The sequence below is a fragment of the Rattus norvegicus genome, chromosome 3 (assembly GCF_021556685.1).
Source record: "Rattus norvegicus strain SHRSP/BbbUtx chromosome 3, alternate assembly SHRSP_T2T, whole genome shotgun sequence".
In the NCBI taxonomy this organism is placed as follows: Eukaryota; Metazoa; Chordata; class Mammalia; order Rodentia; family Muridae; genus Rattus; species Rattus norvegicus.
In genome coordinates, this window is record NC_141536.1 from 9,014,306 (window position 1) to 9,036,637 (window position 22,332).

Here is a 22,332-nt window from a genome sequence, read left to right on the forward strand (position 1 = left end):
GTGCCTCCACCCCACACCTGAGTCACTCACTTTCTGGACTCCTTCATCAGTAACACCCTTAGATGGTGACAACATTGCAGATCTTTTGTCCAGAGGTAGAAGTAAATGACCACCAGGTCCCAACAGGAACAACATCTACTCCCATTATGAATATGCATTTGGCCATGACAGATGACCAGGAATGGGTGTGGCCAGTGTAATTGATGGCCATAAAGAGCATTCTCTGAGGAGCCAACACAGCCTCATTGTGTCATGCTAGCAACCTGTGTTGTCTGAGACCACACAGCCTGGAAATGAAGTGCCTGCTCCTGGCTGTCACACTGTTTGGCCTGTTGGCTATTCTATAGGCCCAGGATGACCTGCCCTTCCTCTCAGATGAAAAGAAAGTGAGACAGGGCAGGGGTGTGTATGTGAAAGTTTTGACAGTTGGCCAGTGTTGGGAGCAATGCTCTTAAAACCCTCCATTATTGATGCTAATAGTATAGTTAAGTATGACTGGGTTCTTGGAAAATCCCCAGCCAGCTGCAGAAGACTGATACAAATCTGGTGGTCAGGATGAATAGTGATATGACAAAGTTGTGACCTTGCTGAGAAATACATCTAACATCAGGATGCCCAATGATATGACCTGTAACCTTTCTGAGAAACCAACATCCTGCTGACTAATGATATGACAAACCTGTAACCTTTCTGAAAAACCAACATCCTGTTGACATCAGCTGACCACAAGAGAGCTGTGTCCTTGGCCTGCATAAATGTTTCCCACTTCCCCCCTCTCTCTGTTACCCCTGTTATGGTATAAATTCAGCCTTGGGGAAAAATAAAATTGTCACCTTGATCAGACTCTTGTCTTGGTGTCCTTCTTCACGTCTCTTGTCCCCCATTCTCTTCCAGGTACCCTCTGCACCCTCGCTGACTGTCCTACTAGCTCCGGGACAGGCCAGTGCCTGAGGACTATGCCTAGCACTCATGAGGGTTTAATTCCTCTGATACTCAGCAGAGAATGCTGTTATCTAACACAGGTCTCCTGGTCCACAGAGTCGGAGCAGGGATAAGTCCTTGAGCAGTGATACTGAGAATGAGAAAATCTCACTTGGCAGAACATTTGTCTTGGTTCCTAAAATCCCAGCTGTTTTCGGTCTTTAAAGATAATCAAGTTCCATGTCTGTTGGGCCACCAAAGGCAGTTCTAATCTAATTGTAAGGAGCATGTGGTTGCAGAGTGGAACCTTATCATCCTGGGAGAGGGGGGAATCTTGGGCCCAGGAATATATACTCAGGCAGCACACCTATGGGCAACCTGGATGAGGCATTGGGATGGTCATGTGTGGGCTCAGGGCTCTGTCTTCTCCAGCTCTCAGGTATCTGGTTTCTAAAGGCCACAGTGAGTCAAAGGAGACAGACAGGGGAGCAAACTGTGGTTGCATTCCCTCATAGCCTCACATGCCCAGAAGAAGGAATCTTGGAGATCAGGAACACTTTCATGTGAGTGTCCCCAATCCATTTTTTCATCTTTCTCTCCTCTGTGTTTTGTATATTGATCAAAGAAAAACTCCTTCCTTGCAAGGGCTACAGTCTTAGCATTCTAAAACTTAGGAAAGGTTAGTATGGGATTTCAGAAGTCATTGTGCTAAGAATGAGGAACGAGGTAATCTCAGTAGAGAATAGACATGTTCTGAATAGGCTACAGTTCAGTTTCCTGTTTTCCAGGTCTGGTGGACAGTGTATTAAGGTACTACTTCACATGCAGAGAACAGAGGAGTCTGGTCAATATAGTACCTGTGAGTCCCTGTCTCATTTCTTCTCCTGTTGCTGTGATAAACCATTATAATCAACCCTGTTTAAGGGAGAAAGTATTTATTTAACTCACAGCTAAAGGTTCAGTCCATAATGGTAGGGCATTTCAGGCAGCCTGAGCATGAATCATCTGTTCACATTATGCCATAGTCAGACAAGAGCAATGAATGCACTCATGGAGGTGTTCAGATGGCTTTCACCATTGTACACAATAAGGGTCTAGTACCTTCACAATGTTTCTGCCCATGATTAACATGAATCTTCTGTAATAAATTAATATAATCAATGTCATGACCATTGTCATGGTCAGGCAAACATCTCCCATGAGATTATAGTTTACATTGAGTTATTAACACATCGATCCTGCCTGCGTGTGACTATCTTTGGCAAAGCATACTTCTGGGTTGGAGCACCCACGCCCTGCTTACTTTTCAGACAAGTCTAACCAGTTAATTCCCAGGTGATTTCAGAAATCATAGACTAGTTCACAGAAGAGGCTATGCTTCCCTTTAGAAGCCTACTGTCTAGTCTATGGAGACTGAAGCTTAGGATTTAGGAAGAAGGAAGGGCAGGGTAGATGGTAAGCTGCCAGTCAGGTCCAGCATCCATCTTCCCTGACACCCATGGTTCTGACTTTATAGCTGGGAATGACACTTTTTCTGGAGAAAACTCTGTCTTGTGACAAGGTTACAGCAAGGACTGGAGTTAGTTGGGTGGGTGTTCATCAGTCATTGTTGAAACTTTCTAGACTGTTCCTTAGTGTCCTCTGAGTTTGTCTTTGAAAAAGATACTACAAATCCATTTCTTTTTAATCTTCAATTTTTTGTCATAACTTTTTCTACATCTATGAGCTACCAGTGAAGGACCACTACATTGTTTACATGGAAAGCATTCCATTTGAGAAAATTTCAAGAAGGACACCTCATAGGTAAGGAACAGCAGAGAACATAGCTCCCACACATGCTCCCTACTATACCATTAGCTATTTGAATGCATAGCATTTACAACTTGCAAAAGGCAGTATAAATTCCCCTAGGTGATCTTTGAGCAGCTCTGCAAAATGTTCTATGTGGTCAGTGTGATACTCTGAAGTGGGAAGCAGAGTCTATACAGAACTTTCAGATATGGGATATGAGCAGATATGACCTTGGGCACTAAGTAATAGGGCAGAAGTCCTCCCCAGTCACTTACATGTCACTTCCTGCCATCTCAGGATTCATGGCAGGCAGAGCAGTGTCCTAACAGACCTTTTATGGTCAATGTTACCTAGGGACAGGAGGCAGACTAGTGACTTTGAAACAAAAGCTTCTTCCCTGGCTAGAGTGTGATGTTACTCTGCTGCTTAGGATGTCACCTATATTTTGGTCATACTGCAGCCCTGTGTGCCAGTTATACCCATTTCCTGTGGAGAATCTCTCCCACTATCACCATTTTGCACCTTCATGTTCACTCTAAATTCTCCTCCTGTCTTGCTCCCATATGCTCCAGTTTGAAGGCTCTAGTTCTGGGCAGTCTTTTTGTCTTTGAGTCAGTGGCTTTCAGTAGGGCTGTGTAGTAAGACCTCCACCAGCTTATCTGAATTCTGCTCATAGGAAAGTGTCCAAAAGAAAACCTGGAGGCCTTAGAAGAATTTAAAGAATTCATACAATGCAAAGGACTTCTTCAAGAAGACATCATTGTACCTGAGCAGAGGGGTAAGAGGATGCTCGGCTCTGCCTCTTGCCCGTGTCTCCTTGTTTCCCCCATAATTTGAGGATTCTTATGTAAACATGTGTCTTCCTTTCCCAGCAGGCCCCTTCTTGTGATCTTAATCATGGGGCCATCCAAGCTGCATGTATAATCAGGGTCTTTATCCTGGACCCCCTCTTATATTTGATATTATTTTTCTTGGTTTTACAGAACTTTGTGTTCCCATACATGATGGAGTAATACTATGAAGAAACACTGAGAGATCTCAGATACCTCAATTCCAGGATTGATGCCTCTATGTGGTTTTAACCATGCTGCCTTCCTCCTACTCTGTAGGGAACCTACTTAGTCAGGAAGCAGTGATCATGCCAGGAGGTGTCCTCAAGCATAATTTCCTGGATACTTAGAAAATCTGTCTTTTCTATTCCCGGAGTCTTTTCTATACCATGCTCTATCCACTTAGTCTAATTCTATACCCACCAGACATGTTTAGAGATCTAAAAATTCAAAAAAATCAGGATAGTTCTGTGGCACATGTATTCTTAAAATGGATCTCCCAGAAGCTTGCTGAAAGGAACATCCTTATATGCACCCAACTCCTAGGTACCTACTCTCTAACTGCTATTCCCCTGGTAAGGTGAGGGAATCTCTCAGTCATGTACCTCTCTTTGTCACAGCCCACAAGAACCACAAATGCTGAGTCATCTTTGCCATTAGGACATGGCCTTGACCTCACTGGACTACTCTTCCTTCTGGACCACATTCCACTTTACTGCATTTCCCAATGTAATCTTCCTTTACCAGCAGGTTCCTTATTGTGAGCTCAATGAATGTATAATCTGGGTCTTCATCCAGGACCCCCTGTCTCATTCCTTCCTTGATTAGTACTACCCATTGGAATTCCAACCTGCCTGCTTTACATTTTAACTTTTGACCCCAACTCCATCTGCATCCAATAAAGCATTTGGCAAATTTTCTGAGTTCTACTTGTATGTGGCAGGCCTTCTTAGTTCTAAGGTTAAAAAGGTATTGGAATTAGACACCCAGGTATTGGATACCAGACACTTATTAGCTTGGTACCCAGAAGTCCTGTAGAGTTCTGTGATAACTTGGAAGTACAAGTGATATGTGGCCAATGTCAAGTAGCTTCATAAGATGTCTGACACTGACTGGTTTAGGAAAATTTGTGTAGACACTAGATTGGGCAGGACCAGATGATGGCCTTGGATTTGCAAATATCTGCAGATTACTACAAAGAAATTGTTGTGTTCAGGAAATTCATGGAATCCTGGGAAGAACCTAGCTTTGAATTACCTAGGAGCAGTGACATAGGTGAAGTGAGGAAGATTGCCTGACCGTCCTCATCATGCTTAAGCAATGCAGACCTGGATGCAGCTCTCTGAGTAATTGTAATTACCTTGGCTTTTCTGTGATTGGTCAGTATTCAAGGTCTAGATGACCCTCTCTAGGTCAAATTTGGGGAAGATCTACCTATGAATGACACCACAAAAAATATTTGGGTAACAAAACTATACAGGTAACACAGACTAAGATGTATAAAATGTGGAAGGTAAACATGCATTGAAAAATAAACTCTAATGAAAGCTCAACTTTTTAGACCAGTACTAAGATTTGTGTAGTTTGTTTGGAGACAGGGTCTCCCAATTTAAACCCGGCTGACCTGGAAATTTCCATGTAAACTAGATTTGTCTCAAACTCAGAGAGATCATCCTGCTTCTTTTTCAAAGTGCTGAGATTAAAGGTGTATAATGTTGTATGACTTATCCTGGAGATAATGTGTGTCTTCATTCCAGACTTGGAAATGACAATAAACAAGGAATCTTTTTACCCAAATCTATCCATCTGACCCACTGATTTTTTTTGAGGACAGTGTGAGAGGCTAGTTTGAGGAGTGCACATGACTTAGGAGGCTGCATAATAAAAAGATCCTTGGCCATTGGTGATGCTTTATGTAAGCTAAATAGCTTGATCTCTCTCCACCAAACCAAGGCAGCTTCACTACAGGGTCTCCTCTTTTCTTGCATTGTTTATTGTTTATACAATCTTGATGAAAGGGAAAGGTCATGAATCATGTAGATTTTTTGTGAGTTTTGTGGACCTCCCGCAAGTCTCTCCATAGTGGAATATAAGTACACAACGCTCAACCCGTTCCTATGGCTTGTATGCTCTTTCTGCTCAACCTGTAGATGAACTCGCTCTACAGATAGCAGGAAAATGCCATTCTGGAATACAGATCTTAGTGGATAACACTGAGCTCTGCACAGATCTCCACCTGTGAAAACCATCAACAGATCTGAGACTATTATCCAATCTAGACTCATGACCATAGACACCCATCTAAGTTCTTGCACCACCCCCTTATTATAGGAGCTACAGTCATGCAGGCCTTTCATCTGCTTGCACCACAAAGGGCAGGGTCAGACCCACAGTCCACAAGAGCAGCTGCATGGTCACCATGGTGCCTCTGTGCTTCTGGCCTCCCTGCAGCATGTATATCTTGCACTGTTTGACCCCTAATCTGCACAAAGCCCTCATCCATGCTATAGAATGGTTACACTGTTTTGTTTGTACCTCATGAATACATGGTGTTAATTTCTGTAACTTGATCTTACTTGTTCTTTGACTCATTCTCAGGAAACCTTGTCAGGAGAAAGAGTGTTATTGGAATGGGTAGTGACACCTGAGAACCCAGAGCCAGAAGGATAACAATGGCTCCTGTGTCCCCATCACTCCCATACCCAGGCCCCATTTCCACCAGAAACTGACTCCTCACACCCACATGACTCTCTTAGCTTCCAATTCAAAGCACAGAGTCTGGACCCTCTCCAGACAATATCCCTATGGCGATACCCAGTTATTCCCTACCCCAATGAGAAGTGAGTTGTCTCTTCCTCCTGTACCATGGCTCCTGTGTTGTCTTGCTTTCTGCATCCTACATTAGCTCTCAATATCTTGCCTGCTGCTCCACAGCCACCTGATAGTTAGACCCCTAGAATGTGCCCCAAAACTAAAGTCACCCTTTTCTCAGGACTTCACCCTTCTTTCCATGAGATAAGACTGAAGTTGGACCAGACTGAAGCTACATGGGGTCTCCACCTCTCCTTTGTCCTCTGATCTATGCCACACCACTGAATAAATGCATTATCCAGTTTCTATGTGCATGTGTAAGTGTGTGCGTATGTGTGTGCATGCATGCATGCGTGCGTGCATGTGTGTGTAGCTATGTGAGAGAGCACATTGACATATGTGTCTGCATGGTCATATGTACAACTGACTCTGCCATTTCAGTCTGTGCCTGTTCAAGCAAGTGTGTTCATTTGTGCCTGTGTGTATTTAATACTAGATGTGGACATTTCTGAGATACAATATCAGATACAATATAGTGATGCTTATGCATGTGTATGCAAATGTTTGTGTCTCTATGTAACCTGTGTCCTTGTGAGTGTATGGTCATTTCTGAGTGTATGTAACTGTGTGGGCACTTCTGTTTTTGTGTGTACATGTGCATGATGTATGAGGGTCTGCATGTGTGCTCATCTGTGCCTTTGTACAACTGTCTCTCTGTGTGTTAGTTTCCTGGATGTCCTGATTTTAATCTGAAATGACCCCACAGAATCAGAGGTTTGAACACTAGCCCCCACTGGGAACACTTTGTTGGAAAATATGAAAACTTTCCACTCTGGTCTCATGAGAACACATGGGGTGTCAATGGAATCTGCCTCTGGGTCAGCTCTGAGCCCTCTGCTTCCTAATGCACTATGATGTGAACAAGCCATGGACCAAGTGCCCACTGATATGGTTGAGCTATCTCAGTCACTCTGCTTTCCCCAACATCATGCTTGGGGTCTCCAGAATGACAAGCCAGATAATCCCCTGATCCCTCAGATTGTGTCTAGTGTGTGTTTTGTCAGAGTGTCAAGAAAATCTAGCATGCAATATTGTTACCAGGAAGTTCAATCTTTGCCCTGAGCAGCCTAAGGATATGTATTCTAGGCCTTAGAAACTGGAATGCAAAGGAAATTGGGAAAGGTTGGGAGCTGTGTAGTAGAAAGGACCTACAACACTGTACACACAGCTCACTGGATCATTCTAGAAGTCTCCAAAGACTGGACTCTGCATGCAAGAAAGACTAAGCTTCTAAGATTAGGAGAGGATGAGGTCAGTGCTAGAAGTCCCTCATGTCACCCCACAATAGACATCCTAGCTACATTCAGCTGACATCCTGGCAGTTTGAGTTAAGCTGAACTGAACATTTATGGACTGACTTGTTTGGTGGGGATTTCATTCATGCTGCAGTATGGTGACGACACCAAGCAAGGATGCTACAGGAACCTCCGTGTTTCAGGCAATATCAACTTTCAGGCTAGTCTTGAATTATTCTATTTTTGTAGTAACTGCTTTGACCTGTTACCCTATTTTGTGAAAATGTTCAACAAAAAGTGACTCCACATTTGTTTACACAAGTTAACAACCTCTTCTACCTGCACAGCTTGAGGCAAAAATGGATGAGAGATTGCTGTGTGACAACAATGACACTGAAACATGTCAGAATGTATCAGAAACACCAGATATCTGAACTTTTCAATAACCCTAGATGGAATCTCTCACCCAAGACTTCAAAGGAGCACCCTAACACTGAGATGTGCAACATGATCATGTATGACTGAAAAACAGAGATAATATTTGAAGCGATCAGGGAAGGCAGTGAAAGCTGGATTAGAAAAGGTGATTCTGGAATCTCAGGGGCTCTACTCAGCAAATTGGACAGTAGAGAAAAAGCCAGTGCCCTAGGCTGCCCACAACATCCCATGTCCATGTATCACAGGGAGAAATGACCCCTTGACAGAAGCATAGCAAGAATAGATAAGAATGCTGTCTGGGATCCCTGCCCACAGCTCACTGCTCCCAAAGCCCGTGGGAGAGAGAGCTCACCACCTGGACATGTGGGCACTCCTGAGACTGCAGAGCGGGAGAGACCACCAATACTGCCCACCCCTGCCCACATCCCTGGCCCAAGAAGAAACTGTATACGGTGTAAATAGTGTATTGTCTTCCTGTTTAAAAATCCCCAATTTAAATGTCATTAATTGTTAATCAAGGTTCTGATACTAAAAATTCAAGCTATGTGATGAATATCACAGTGGTTTTCCTAAGACATCATCTTTCCATTTGATGTTCTCGGTTTTTTTCACAGTTGCTTCATTTATTCATACTATTTACACTTCTTAGCCTTTGATGCAAATTATGTCATTAGGTAATTAATAATTTCTGTAAAAGTGCAGCATGTGTGTTATAAAGTATGAGTATGTGGTATTCATTCATTCCAAATTATTAAAGCTATTTTATCAAAAAAAAGAAAGAAAAAAAGAAACTGTATATGGACTCTGGGAACCAGAAGATAGGGGCACTGGAGCTGCAGGTCCCCCATGTTCCAGACACCACCGGGACCTGAAGGGACTGGATCAACAGTTCTCTGCACCAAAATTCCATGGGAGGGAAAGCTAAACATTCAGAGAAGCAGACACGCCTGAGAATCCAGAAGAGATTACACTCTGCCCACATTTCTGACTCCAGAGGAAAACACCTAATGCCATCTGGGACCCCGGTGCACAGGGGCTCCCAGAAAAGGCAGTGCAGGCCCTCCTGGTTGCCGCCCTCAGGAGAGCTCAAAAGCACCACCCCACGAGCAAATTTGAGCTGCAGGACCACACATAAAACCAAATTTTCTGCTACAAGCGACCTGCCAGGTGAACTCAAGACACAGGCCCACAGGAACAGCTGAAGACCAGTAGACAGGAAAAACTACATGCCTGAAAGCAGAACACTTTGTTCCCATAACTGGCTGAAAGAAAACAGGAAAACAGGTTCCCATGACACACAGGCCTATAGGACAGTCTAGCCACTGTCAGAAATAGCAGAACAAAGTAACACCAGAGATAATCTGATGGCAAGAGGCAAGCACAGGAACCCAAGCAACAGAAACCAAGACTATATGGCATCATCGGAGCCCAATTCTCCCACCAAAGCAAACACTGAATATCCAAACACACCAGAAAAGCAAGATCTAGATTTAAAATCATATTTGATCATGATGCTAGAGGACTTCAAGAAAGACATGAAGAACTCCCTTAGAGAAACACAGGAAAACATAAATGAACAAGTAGAAGCTTATAGAAAGAAATCACAAAAATCCCTGAAAGAATTCCAGGAAAACACAATCAAACAGTTGAAGGAATTAAAAATGGAAATAGAAGCAATGAAGAAAGGACACAGGGAAACAACCCTGGATATAGAAAACCAAAGGAAGAGACAAGGAGCCATAGATACAAGCATCACCAACAGAATACAAGAGATAGAAGAGAGAATCTCAGGAGCAGAAGATTCCATAGAAATCATCTACACAACTGTCAAAGATAATGTAAAACGGAAAAAGCTGCTGGTCCAAAACATACAGGAAATCCAGGACTCAATGAGAAGATCAAACCTAAGGATAATAGGTATAGAAGAGAGTGAACTCCCAGCTCAAGGAACAGTAAATATCTTCAACAAAATCATAGAAGAAAACTTCCCTAACCTAAAGAAAGAGATGCCCATAAGCATACAAGAAGCCTACAGAACTCCAAATAGATTGGACCAGAAAAGAAACTCCTCCCATCACATAATAGTCAAAACACCAAATGCACAAAATAAAGAAAAAATATTAAAAGCAGTAAGGGAAAAAGGTCAAGTAACATGTAAAGGCAGACCTATCAGAATCACACCAGACTTTTCGCCAGAAACTATGAAGGCCAGAAGATCCTGGACAGATGTCATACAGACCCTAAGAGAACACAAATGCCAGCCCAGGTTACTGTATCCTGCAAAACTCTGAATTAACATAGATGGAGAAACCAAGATATTCCATGACAAAACCAAATTTACACAATATCTTTCTGCAAATTCAGCACTAGAAAGGATAATAAATGGTAAAGCCCAACATAAGGAGGCAAGCTACATCCTAGAAAAAGCAAGAAACTAATCGCCTTGGCAACAAAACAAAGAGAAGAAAAGCACACAAACATAACCTCACATCCAAATATGACTATAACAGGAAGCAATAATCATTATTCCTTAATATCTCTCAACGTCAATGGTCTCAACTCCCCAATAAAAGGACATAGATTAACAAACTGGATATGCAATGAGGACCCTGCATTCTGCTGCCTACAGGAAACACACCTCAGAGACAAAGACAGACACTACCTCAGAGTGAAAGGCTGGAAATCAACTTTCCAAGCAAATGGTCGGAAGAAGCAAGCTGGAGTAGCCATTCTAATATCAAATAAAATCGATTTTCAACTAAAACTCCTCAAAAAAGATAGGGAAGGGCACTTCATATTCTTCAAAGGAAAAATCGACCAAGATGAACTCTCAATCCTAAATATCTATGCTCCAAATACAAGGGCACCTACACACCTAAAAGAAACCTTACTAAAGCTCAAAACACACATTTCACCTCGCACAATAATAATAGGAGGTTTCAACACCCCACTCTCATCAATGGACAGATCATGGAAACAGAAATTAAACAGAGACATAGACAGACTAAGAGAAGTCATGAGCCAAATGGACTTAACAGATATTTATAGAACATTCTATCCTAAAGCAAAAGGACATACCTTCTTCTCAGCTCCTCATGGTACTTTCTCCAAAATTGACCATATAATTGGACATAAAACAGGACTCAATAGATACAGAAAGATAGAAATAATCCCATGCGTCCTATCAGACCACCACGGCCTAAAACTGGTCTTCAATAACAATAAGGGAAGAACGCCCACATATACGTGGAAGTTGAACAATGCTCTACTCAACGATAACCTGGTCAAGGAAGAAATAAAGAAAGGAATTAAAGACTTTGTAGAATTTAATGAAAATGAAGGTACAACATACCCAAACTTATGGGACACAATGAAAGCTGTGCTAAGAGGAAAACTCATAGCGCTGAGTGCCTGCAGAAAGAAACAGGAGAAAGCATATATCAGCAGCTTGACAGCACACCTAAAAGCTCTAGAACAAAAAGAAGCAAATACACACAGGAGGAGTAGGAGGCAGGAAATAAACTCAGAGCTGAAATCAACCAAGTAGAAACAAAAAGGACCATAGAAAGAATCAACAGAACCAAAAGTTGATTCTTTGAGAAAATCAACAAGATAGATAAACCCTTAGCCAGACTAACCAGAAGACACAGAGAGTGCGTCCAAATTAACAAAATCAGAAATGAAAAGGGAGACATAACTACAGATTCAGAGGAAATTCAAAAAATCATCAGATCCTACTACAAAAGCTTATATTCAACAAAACTTGAGAATCTGGAGGAAATGGACAATTTCCTAGACAGATACCAGATACCGAAGTTAAATCAGGAACAGATAAACCATTTGAACAACCCCATAACTCCTAAGGAAATAGAAGGAGTCATTAAAAGTCTCCCAACCAAAAAGAGCCCAGATCTAGACAGGTTTAGTGCAGAAATCTATCAGACCTTCATAGAAGACCTCGTACCAATATTATCCAAACTATTCCACAAAATTGAAACTGATGGATCACTACCGAATTCCTTCTATGAAGCCACAATTACTCTTATACCTAAACCACACAAAGACCCAACAAAGAAAGAGAACTTCAGACCAATTTCCCTTATGAATATCGATGCAAAAATACTCAATAAAATTCTGGCAAACCAAATCCAAGAGCACATCAAAACAATCATCCACCATGATCAAGTAGGCTTCATCCCAGGCATGCAGGGATGGTTTAATATATGAAAAACCATCAACATGATCCATTATATAAACAAACTGAAAGAACAAAACCACATGATCATTTCATTAGGTGCTGCGAAAGCATTTGACAAAATTCAACACCCCTTCATGATAAAAGTCCTAGAAAGAACAGGAATTCAAGGCCCATACCTAAACATAGTAAAAGCCATATACAGCAAACCAGTAGCTAACATTAAACTAAATGGAGAGAAACTTGAAGCAATGCCACTGAAATCAGGAACAAGACAAGGCTGCCCACTCTCTCCCTACTTATTCAATATAGTTCTTGAAGTTCTAGCCAGAGCAATCAGACAACAAAAGGAGGTCAAGGGGATACAGATTGGAAAAGAAGTCAAAATATCACTCTTTGCAGATGATATGATAGTATATTTAAGTGATCCCAAAAGTTCCACCAGAGAACTACTAAAGCTGATAAACAACTTCAGCAAAGTGGCTGGGTAAAAAATTAACTCAAATAAATCAGTAGCCTTCCTCTACACAAAAGAGAAATAAGCCGAGAAGGAAACTAGGGAAATGATGCCATTCATAATAGTCCCAAATAATATAAAATATGACTTTAACCAAGCAAGTAAAAGATCTGTATGATAAGAACTTAAAGCCTCTGAAGAATGAAATTGAAGAAGACCTCAGAAGATGGAAAGATCTCCCATGCTCATGGATTGGCAGGATTAATATTGTAAAAATGGCCATTTTACCAAAAGAGATCTACGGATTCAATGCAGTCCCCATCAAAATACTAATCCAATTCTTCAAAGAGTTAGACAGAACAATTTGCAAATTCATCTGGAATAACAAAAATGCCAGGATAGCTAAAACTATCCTCAACAATAAAAGGACTTCAGGGGGAATCACTATCCCTGAACTCAAGCAGTATTACAGAGCAATAGTGATAAAAACTGCATGGTATTGGTACAGAGACAGACAGATAGACCAATGGAATAGAATTGAAGACCCAGAAATGAACCCATACACTTATGGTCACTTGATTTTTGACAAAGGAGCCAAAACCATCCAATGGAAAAAAGATAGCATTTTCAGCAAATGGTGCTGGTTCAACTGGAGGTCAGCATGTAGAAGAATGCAGATCGATCCATGCTTATCACTTGTACAAAGCTTAAGTCCAAGTGGATCCAGGACCTCCGCCTCAAACCAGATACACTCAAACTAATAGAAGAAAAACTAGGGAAGCATCTCGAACACATGGGCACTGGAGAAAATTTCCTGAACAAAACACCAATGGCTTATGCTCTAAGATCAAGAATCGACAAATGGGATCTCATAAAACTGCAAAGCTTCTGGAAGGCAAAGGACACTGTGGTTAGGACAAAACGGCAACCAACAGATTGGGAAAAGATCTTTACCAATCCAACAACTGATAAAGGGCTTATATCCAAAATATACGAAGAGCTCAAGAAGTTAGACCTCAAGGAGACAAATAACCCTATTAAAAAATGGGGTTCAGAGCTAAACAAAGAACTCACAACTGAGGAATGCCGAATGGCTGAGAAACACCTAAAGAAATGTTCAACATCTTTAGTCATAAGGGAAATGCAAATCAAAACAACCCTGAGATTTCACCTCACACCAGCTAAGATCAAAAACTCAGGTGACAGCAAATGCTGGCAAGGATGTGGAGAAAGAGGAACACTCCTCCATTGTTGGTGGGATTGCAGACTGATACAACCATTCTGGAAATCAGTCTGGAGGTTCTTCAGAAAATTGGACATTGAACTACCTGAGGACCCAGCTATACCTCTCTTGGGCATATACCCAAAAGATGCCCCAACATATAACAAAGACACGTGCTCCACTATGTTCATAGCAGCCTTATTTATAATAGCCAGAAGCTGGAAAGAACCCAGATGCCCTTCAACAGAGGAATGGATACAGAAATTGTGGAACATCTACACAATGGAATATTACTCAGCTATCAAAAACAATGACTTTATGAAATTCATAGGCAAATGAATGGAACTGGAAAATATCATCCTGAGTGAGGTAACCCAATCACAGAAAAACACACATGGTATGCACTCATTGTTAAGTGGCTATTAGCCCAAATGCTTGAATTACCCTAGATGCCTAGAACACATGAAACTCAAGATGGATGATCAAAATGTGAATGTTTCACTCCTTCTTTAAAAGGGGAACAAGAGTACCCTTGGCAGGGAATAGGGAGTCAAAGTTTTGAACAGAGGCAGAAGGAACACCCATTCAGAGCCTGCCCACATGTGGCCCATACATATACAGCCACCCAATTAGACAAGATGGATGAAGCAAAGAAGTGCAGGCCGACAGGAACCGGAGGTAGATCTCTCCTGAGAGACACACCAAGAATACAGCAAATACATAGGTGAATGCCATCATTAAACCATTGGACTGAGAACGGGACCCCCATTGAAGGAATCTTAGAAAGGACTAAAATAACTTTAAGGGGCTCGAGATCCCATATGAACAACAATGCCAAGCAACCAGAGCTTCCAGGGACTAAGCCACTACCCAAAGACTATACATGGACTGACCCTGGGCTCCAACCTCATAGGTAGCAATGAATAGCCTAGTAAGAGCACCAGTGGAAGGGGAAGCCCTTGTCCTGCCAAGACTGAACCCCCAGTGAACCTGATTGTTGGGAGGAGGGTGGTAATGGGAGGAGGATGGGGAGGGGAAGCCTATATTGAAGGGGATGGGTAGGAGTTAGGGGGATGTTGGCCTGGAAACCGGGAAGTCGAATACCAATCGAAATGCAAATAAGAAATACCCAAGTTAATAAAGATAAAAAATAAAAAATAAATTGTGGTTCATTTACAGGATGGAATACTACTCTGCTGTTAAAAACAAAGACATCATGAAATTTGCAGGTAAATGGGTGAAACTAGAATATATGATCCTGAGTGAGGTAACCCAAACCCAAAGACACATGCATGGTATGTGTTCACTTCAGTGGATGTGAGCCATACAGTACAGGACACCCACGCTACAATTCACAGACCCAAAGAAACTAAACATGAAGGGCCCAACAGAAGACACTTGTATCTCACTCAGAAGGGGAAATAAAATAGTCTTTCAACATTCTAAAAGCTCCCTAGAGCTTCTTGTTTGAGAGAATGAGGGCAGGTGTCACTGTCTACAGCTGAGACCAAAGAGAAACCGGATTTTCGTGGGTAGAGATGAGGAGCTGATAGAACTTCCTTCTGGCCTAAAGGACGGAGAAGCTGTTAGTGTGGAGAAGGGGAGGGACACCTTTCCCATACCTGTGTGTGCCAGATTCATGTGGCTTCAAGAGGAGCCCAGCTAACAAAGGAGTGCAGTGAGTAATAACTGCAGGTATCCACAGCAGCCAACTGGGGCGCTCCCTTCCACATGCCTATGCCTCCCATGTGCAGGATTGGAGTGTCAGCAACGACCTCAACCTGTACTAGGGGCTCCATTCCATGCCCTCTTCTGTGTTCACATTTGCCTGGTCATTGGGAAATCTCACAAGCCTCTGAGCCCTTGAATGGTAATGATGGCAAGTTCCTGCTTGGGGCTTGGTTTTATATGCTGGCTCCTGTTTCTTTTCCCATTCCTCTCCTCTGACAATGCCCACAGTAATCAGGATCTTTTCTCTGCTATGTGAACTTTGATACAATGATGATGTTTATGGTATCTATGTCACAGTTTGTATTTTCTAGCTTTCCCTTAGAGGAGAACAAGGATGGGCAACCTTAGGTCCTCAGTCTAGCGGAGGGGCAAGGTCACGTGGGTCTCAAACGCCAGTGTATTCTCCCAGGACAGAAGAGGATAGCCAAATTACAAGAGATAACTTGACTCTGCCACAGGTTTGACCCTCAGACCTGATGCACCCACAGGTTCTCCCCTCCATGGAGGATACAGTAATCTTTGACTGGATACTTTATAATATACACCACGTGTTTGCGCCCATCTGCAGGTGGACTCCTGAACAAGCCACCTGACCTTGCACAAAAGATCCCCAGTGTCCTGACACCCAGTCTGGATAATCCCTGGTTTCCACAACCTCCAGAGCTCCTTCCAGGTTCCTCCACCAAGTCAGAGTTGTCAGATGAGTCTCCTGTTCCAAAGAACCCAACACACCTGAGAGGGAGCCCTTCCCCAATCATTATTCTCTGGAAAAACTATAGGAATCACACTTGCAGAGGTCACAGCTAGAGCAGCTCAGTCACAAAGAGCCAAATACAGCCCTTCTCGTGATCCTGTTAGGGGCTCAGTCTCTAGCTATGGAACAACGTAGACAGTGCTGGCTCTCCTGGTCACAGGTACTTGATATCAGCTGTTGCCAACTTTACAGAGAAATGACCAATAGAGCAGATACTCAACCATAGGATCAAAAAGGTTCTCAAGTCCAAAGCCACACTACAGAGCCCCAGTCTGACCTCACTGCCCTGCAGATTATTGGGATGCGACCCTGAGAGGCTCCACACTCACTGTGCTGCCTGCCTCAGCTGTGATCTGAGGTCAGAGCTCATCTCTCATCATTGGCCTGAGGTCCTGGACAAGAGATGCTCCGTAAGGAACACTGGCCTCACGCCTGCCCCAGTGGGTGTAGCCACTAGGCACGTCTTCCGTGTGCTGTGTCAGGGACTTCCAAGGCAAACATGGCTTCTATGCATGTCATGGATGTGCACCAACTGCAACATCCAGCCTGAGCTTTGGGCCACACCTGCTGATGTCTGTACCTCAGCACATGATGGCTGCCCTCTCAACCCACCCTACAGACTGGCAGACACTGAGGCTATGGTCCTGTCCACTAACCGTCACCCTGCACAAGTATTCTCCAGAGGCTTTCTGTCACTGGAGGCATTCAGATCAACACCACATCCCCTGTCACCTGGCTGTCGGAGAAAAGTTTGGAAACTCCGAGGAACAAAGGAAATTGCAGGGATGTGGCCAGGGACAGTGGCTGCCCAGACACCCACTTCCATGCGCAGACGCTGGCCTCTCGCACAGGTGGAAGACACGTGGCTGTGAGTCTCATGAACAGACTCACACAGATATAAAGTACATAGACCTCACATGGACAGACACGAGCCACAGACCTGAGGACACACAGGTATGAAGGCATAGGGGAAATGGCACATAGATAAGCCCAGTGTTGCGAGGTTCACTCAGATGTCAGCCTTACAGGGCCAGGCTGTGCAAATGGAAGCCAAATGATGGGAGTCACAAAAGTGTGAGATGCATAGGGACGGAAGGTCAAACATGAGAGCACACAACGGGATTTCACTGTGTCTAGGCCCGGTCGGAATACCCTTCTGCTGATGTCTTGCACCCCCTATTGATCATTCTCAAAATTCGGTCTCTGCAGATCTCCTAAGCAGGAATTTGCTGGGAGAATCCATTCCTCTGGGAATGAAACCCTGGTTACCTACAGCATTTGTGTAGCAGGAGCCATTCTCCCATAGGAGAGAAGGTGAGCACAGAGCAGTTCAGCCATCACCTGCCACCCTGTTTCCTCTCCTCAAGGTCTCCATGTTCCTCCCTTGCACCTCCGGGTATGATTGCAAGTCTCTCAAATGAGTTTGCAAATCAGTTAAATACTCCAGGATAGCATGGCATTGTCTAAGTCGTGAAAAGGTTTTACAGACCCAAAACTGCAGAATATCCTGACACAGGGCAACAACAGGATATATAAGGAAGAGTCCCGAATGAAGATGCAGCATCGATAGCACAGCAGAAGCCTTGCAGCAGATCCCTGGCTCATTGCAATGCACATTAGCAAGTAAAGATGTGTGAACCAAAGCTATCCCGTGTGACATACGACACAGTGCAGCACACTACAGCTTCCACAATGAGACGCTCTGGGTGTTCGCTTTCATTTTTATTTTTCATCACATTTGGGGGAGGTTGCAAGGGCAGAGGCCAGCTATAAATGCTGTATTTTATAAAAGAGCAGCGGTGATACAGCAGGAGGGAGCACCTCGGCAGGCCCAGCCAACGTGTTCCCCTGTGGAATCAGCCATACAACAAGGTTAGTATAAAAGGAAGTTTATTGGCAGGAAGAGGACCTGGAGAAGAAGGTAGAAGCAGAGAAAGGAGGGGGAAGGAAAAGGGAGAAGGACAGAAAGAGAGGAAGGGAGGAAGAGACCAGCCAGGGACATCATGTGGGAGGGAGGGAGGGAGGGAGGGAGGGAGGGAGGGAGAGAGAGAGAGAGAGAGAGAGAGAGAGAGAGAGAGAGAGAGAGAGAGAGAACACAAATGGTCTTCTCATATGCCTAGCCTAGCTCCTGGTTCATACCTGGCAGACGGAGATACAAGCTTTTGCTAGGTAACTTTTCGGTGGAGCCTGGTGGGAATGCTAATATTCCTCCATTTTGGCTTAATTAAAGTGAGGAACTAGAAAGAGGTGATGATGAGGCAGGAGTGGGCTCGTTGTGTTCTGTAACTACTTCCTGCTGACTTTGGGGTGAGGGTTGTATTATGAAAACCTAATTGGGATGGGGATCCTGGTCATGTCCTAAGAGAGCTGGCTGTTACATTGCTGTCCAGGGTCTGTGGTACCATCTGTGGCTAAGAAAGTGCAGGCCCAGGAGAAGCATCTGTGAAGGCAAACCAGAGCATCTGTGGTTTGCTTCTCTGGTGCTGTCCTGGATTCAGATTTTGAGAAAACACCTGGACTTGCCAGGATGCTGAAACAAATATACATTATTAAAGGCAGAAAATAAAGTTAAGTAGGTTTGAGAGAAAAACTTTTTCTTAGGTGTACATTTGAAACCTTTAGGCCAATAGTCTTCATGGTTGGGGAAGTCCCCAAGCCAGGGAACTGGGAAGGAATCCTACCTTCTGGAATAGGCATAATCTGGGAACTTAGGCTATTGATTGAAGAGGTACTCACCCGGATGGAGCTCACATGACCCATAAGAGGTCGATCTGAGTGTGCTTCTTGGAGCTTATGAGAATCATTTTTTTTTAAGTTTATAGAAGAGAAAAACTTTGTTAACTACATGAACAGTCTTTAAGGCAAACTCAGGAAAACAAACCCTTTCTTGGAGCAGAAGAGGCAGGAGGGGCTTTTTCCCCTCTATCCAGAAGACTGAATGTACATAAATCTAGCATAATGACAGAAATATTTAAGCCTATGTTTAAAAACAAAGCAAACTTAAAATTTTGAACTGGTGACTATGATAGGTGATTGTATAGTTTTAGCATGAGAAACACCTTAAGTCTATAGTTAAAAGACAACCAAAGGAAACTTAAAGTTGTGAGCTAGTGATTATAAAAACAGATCGTACAGCAGAGTTAAGGCTAATAATGTTCAGAACTCCGTTAATTAGTGTTAGGGTTCTGAACTTTTGAGGTCTTAACATAACAATGGCATGGTGAGGGGAAGGAAGCCGCAGCATTTTTACATCTTAAATTCTTCTCCGTCGTCATCAAGGTTTATGTCCTCCAACCTTAATATCTTGCAATTGCCGACTTCAAAACACCTTCCTAGACCCTCAGATATTTTCTTAGTCCTCATTAGGTTTTCACTTCCTCAGACCTCGCATAAAGTTTATATCTTTTTCCATCTAATTATTTTCACAGGACATAGGTAGTTGGCCGATGTGGAGCAGTCACCGAAAACCGAGTCTTTAGATAAGGATGCAGCAAGCGGTTACACCCGAAACCTGTGCATCTTTTATCATGAAGCCGGTGGGCCAGGCACACCTGTCTGCCTGTCTGAGAGACCTGGTAGTCTCAACCAGCTGATTCACTGATCAATAAGCTACACGGTGGTGGATTACCATGGGGCAAGAAGCTATCACCTGTTCTCTAGCTGTCAAGCTACAGTTAGTTTAGACGTCAATGTAATCAGAGACCTGAGAAGGATAAATTATAACCTAGATGTCGTATATTAAATAAAATGACAGAGGTTTCTCAGGTCCCTGTGGTCCCCATCACAACTCAGGCAGAGGCATTGTAGTCGTCAGGCCCATTAGATGAGAGGCTTTTTCCTCTCGTGGAGGAACACGGGAGAAATGGCATCACCTTGACTTAGGCAATATGAGACATTCAATTCTCTGGGTATCCTCTGTCCACAGTTGAGGCCAAGCCCTAGCAGTGGGCAAGGTATTGAAATAGTGTTGTCTGATGCTTGGTGTACTACAATCCAGGCAGAATCCTTTGTCACTGTGCCCATATCTTCTTGGAGACCTTGGGAGTCTCTGTCATCATAAGCTTACACATTTAATGCCATATTCAGCAGCTCTCTGACAGGATTGAGAGCTAGTAACAATTGAGCATGTCTGAGCTAGACAATCTGTGTCTGATTTTAGTTATCTGCTCTAGCTGTAACGAGCAAATACAAAACAGGAGACTAAAGCTTAATATTCTAATTAGCTGCATTGATTCTAAGCATGGCTTTAACTACATTTTGAACAAATTAGAGAATATGGCCATTTATAGGGTTACTGACTATCAACTTGTATTTTTAATTATAGTAGCTTTTATGAGACTATAAGTGTTTCTGTAACTTTTGAGACTAAAGCCTGTAATAGTAACTTTTGAAACCAAAGCCTGTTAGATTGGAGCTTTAAAAATTATGATTTTTGAGTTAAAGCTAATTTAGTATCAAAACAAAACTTTTACATTTATAAGCATAGTTTACAAAGTGATTGAGAAACTTTAATCTTCCCATGATGTATCTATAGCTTATTACATGGTGTATCTATAGCTTATAAAAGTACAAAGCTACATTATAAAATAACAGCAAATACAAGGCTAACCATCTTTAAGGCAGTGATCTTTATACCTTTTAATGTTGTAAACCTCTAAAGTGATATTAAAATAAACAATCTTTTAAAGACTGAAAACATAGAGCAACATTGTGACAATTTACCCAGACAGGATAGAGGTCCTATAAGAATCTAAAGTATCTTTGGTGGCCTCCATTCCTAGTCTGTTTAAGTCACCAGTTGCTGCACTTAAGCAAGACGTCAATGAATTGAGGACTTCCCACAACAAAGATGTGACTGACTTCAACCAAGATGGCGGTGAGGCTACAGCTCTGCCTTTCCCAGCCTTTAGCAAAGATCGCAACTGGTCATTGGTTGGTTACATTCTAGGATGGATGTCATGTGTCTTAAGATTACCTGAACATGAGATTTTAATTACTGTTTTGGCCTGGACTTTAAAAACATATTTGAGTTTGAAAATGGTGAGCAATAACATATTTTTAAAACACCATAAAAGAGCAGTACAACAGTACTAAATAATTTTAAGCTTCTATATGTTTAAACAGCATCTGAAAAGAACAGCATTCATTTACCCAAGCATGCATTGGCTTTGTGCTAACAAAGAGACAGATGGTTAGACGCACATTAAATTAGCTTTTGTTAATCTGGATGGACCTCTATGATCTTAAAATTTTATCATCATATAAGAAACATTTTAAACCAGGTTAAATTGTATACATAGACTGTTGTACAAATATAACTTTGAGGGCTGGAGAGATGGCTCAGTGGTTAAAGCACTGACTGCTCTTCCAGAGGTCCTGAGTTCAATTCCTAGCAACCACATGGTGGCTCACAACCATCTTTAATGGAATCTGATGCCCTCTTCTGGTGTGTCTGAAGACAGCTACATGTCATGAAGACAGTGTATTCATACATAAAATAAATAAATAATAAATCTTTCATATATAATGATATATACTATATATAACATATATAAAACTTTAAATTTTTATCATACAAAAATCCATATTGATTTAAAATATAAGCCTTGCTGTTTTCTTAGTCTGGAAGGAGATTTCTATAATAAACAGTTAATTGGGATTAAAAAGTTTATAATTGCTATTTCACAGTTAAAGTTTTTTGTATAAGCAGAATGGAAAGAAATTAGATTTAAAAATTTTAGGAAATAGAAGTTTAAGGGTAAGCAGAGGGAGTTAAGTATAAAAGTTGTTTGAGAATTGGGAAATCAGAAATAAAACTTGGAGGGTGGGGTGACAAACGCGGGTGCACACGGGCAAGCTGAGACCCGGTGCCGCGTGGAGGGAATGG

General features: G+C 42.5%; 1 protein-coding gene across 1 annotated transcript; it reads left to right on the forward strand.

The window, feature by feature from the left end:
* Positions 1 to 293: 293 nt before the first annotated feature.
* Positions 294 to 4,185, forward strand: Lcn4l1 (lipocalin 4-like 1). Its single transcript, XM_087655314.1, is given in 8 exon segments — positions 294 to 386; positions 1,354 to 1,484; positions 1,710 to 1,780; positions 2,616 to 2,697; positions 2,699 to 2,724; positions 3,389 to 3,490; positions 3,696 to 3,720; positions 4,161 to 4,185. Coding segments are annotated over 8 exon segments (555 nt in total).
* Positions 4,186 to 22,332: the final 18,147 nt, after the last annotated feature.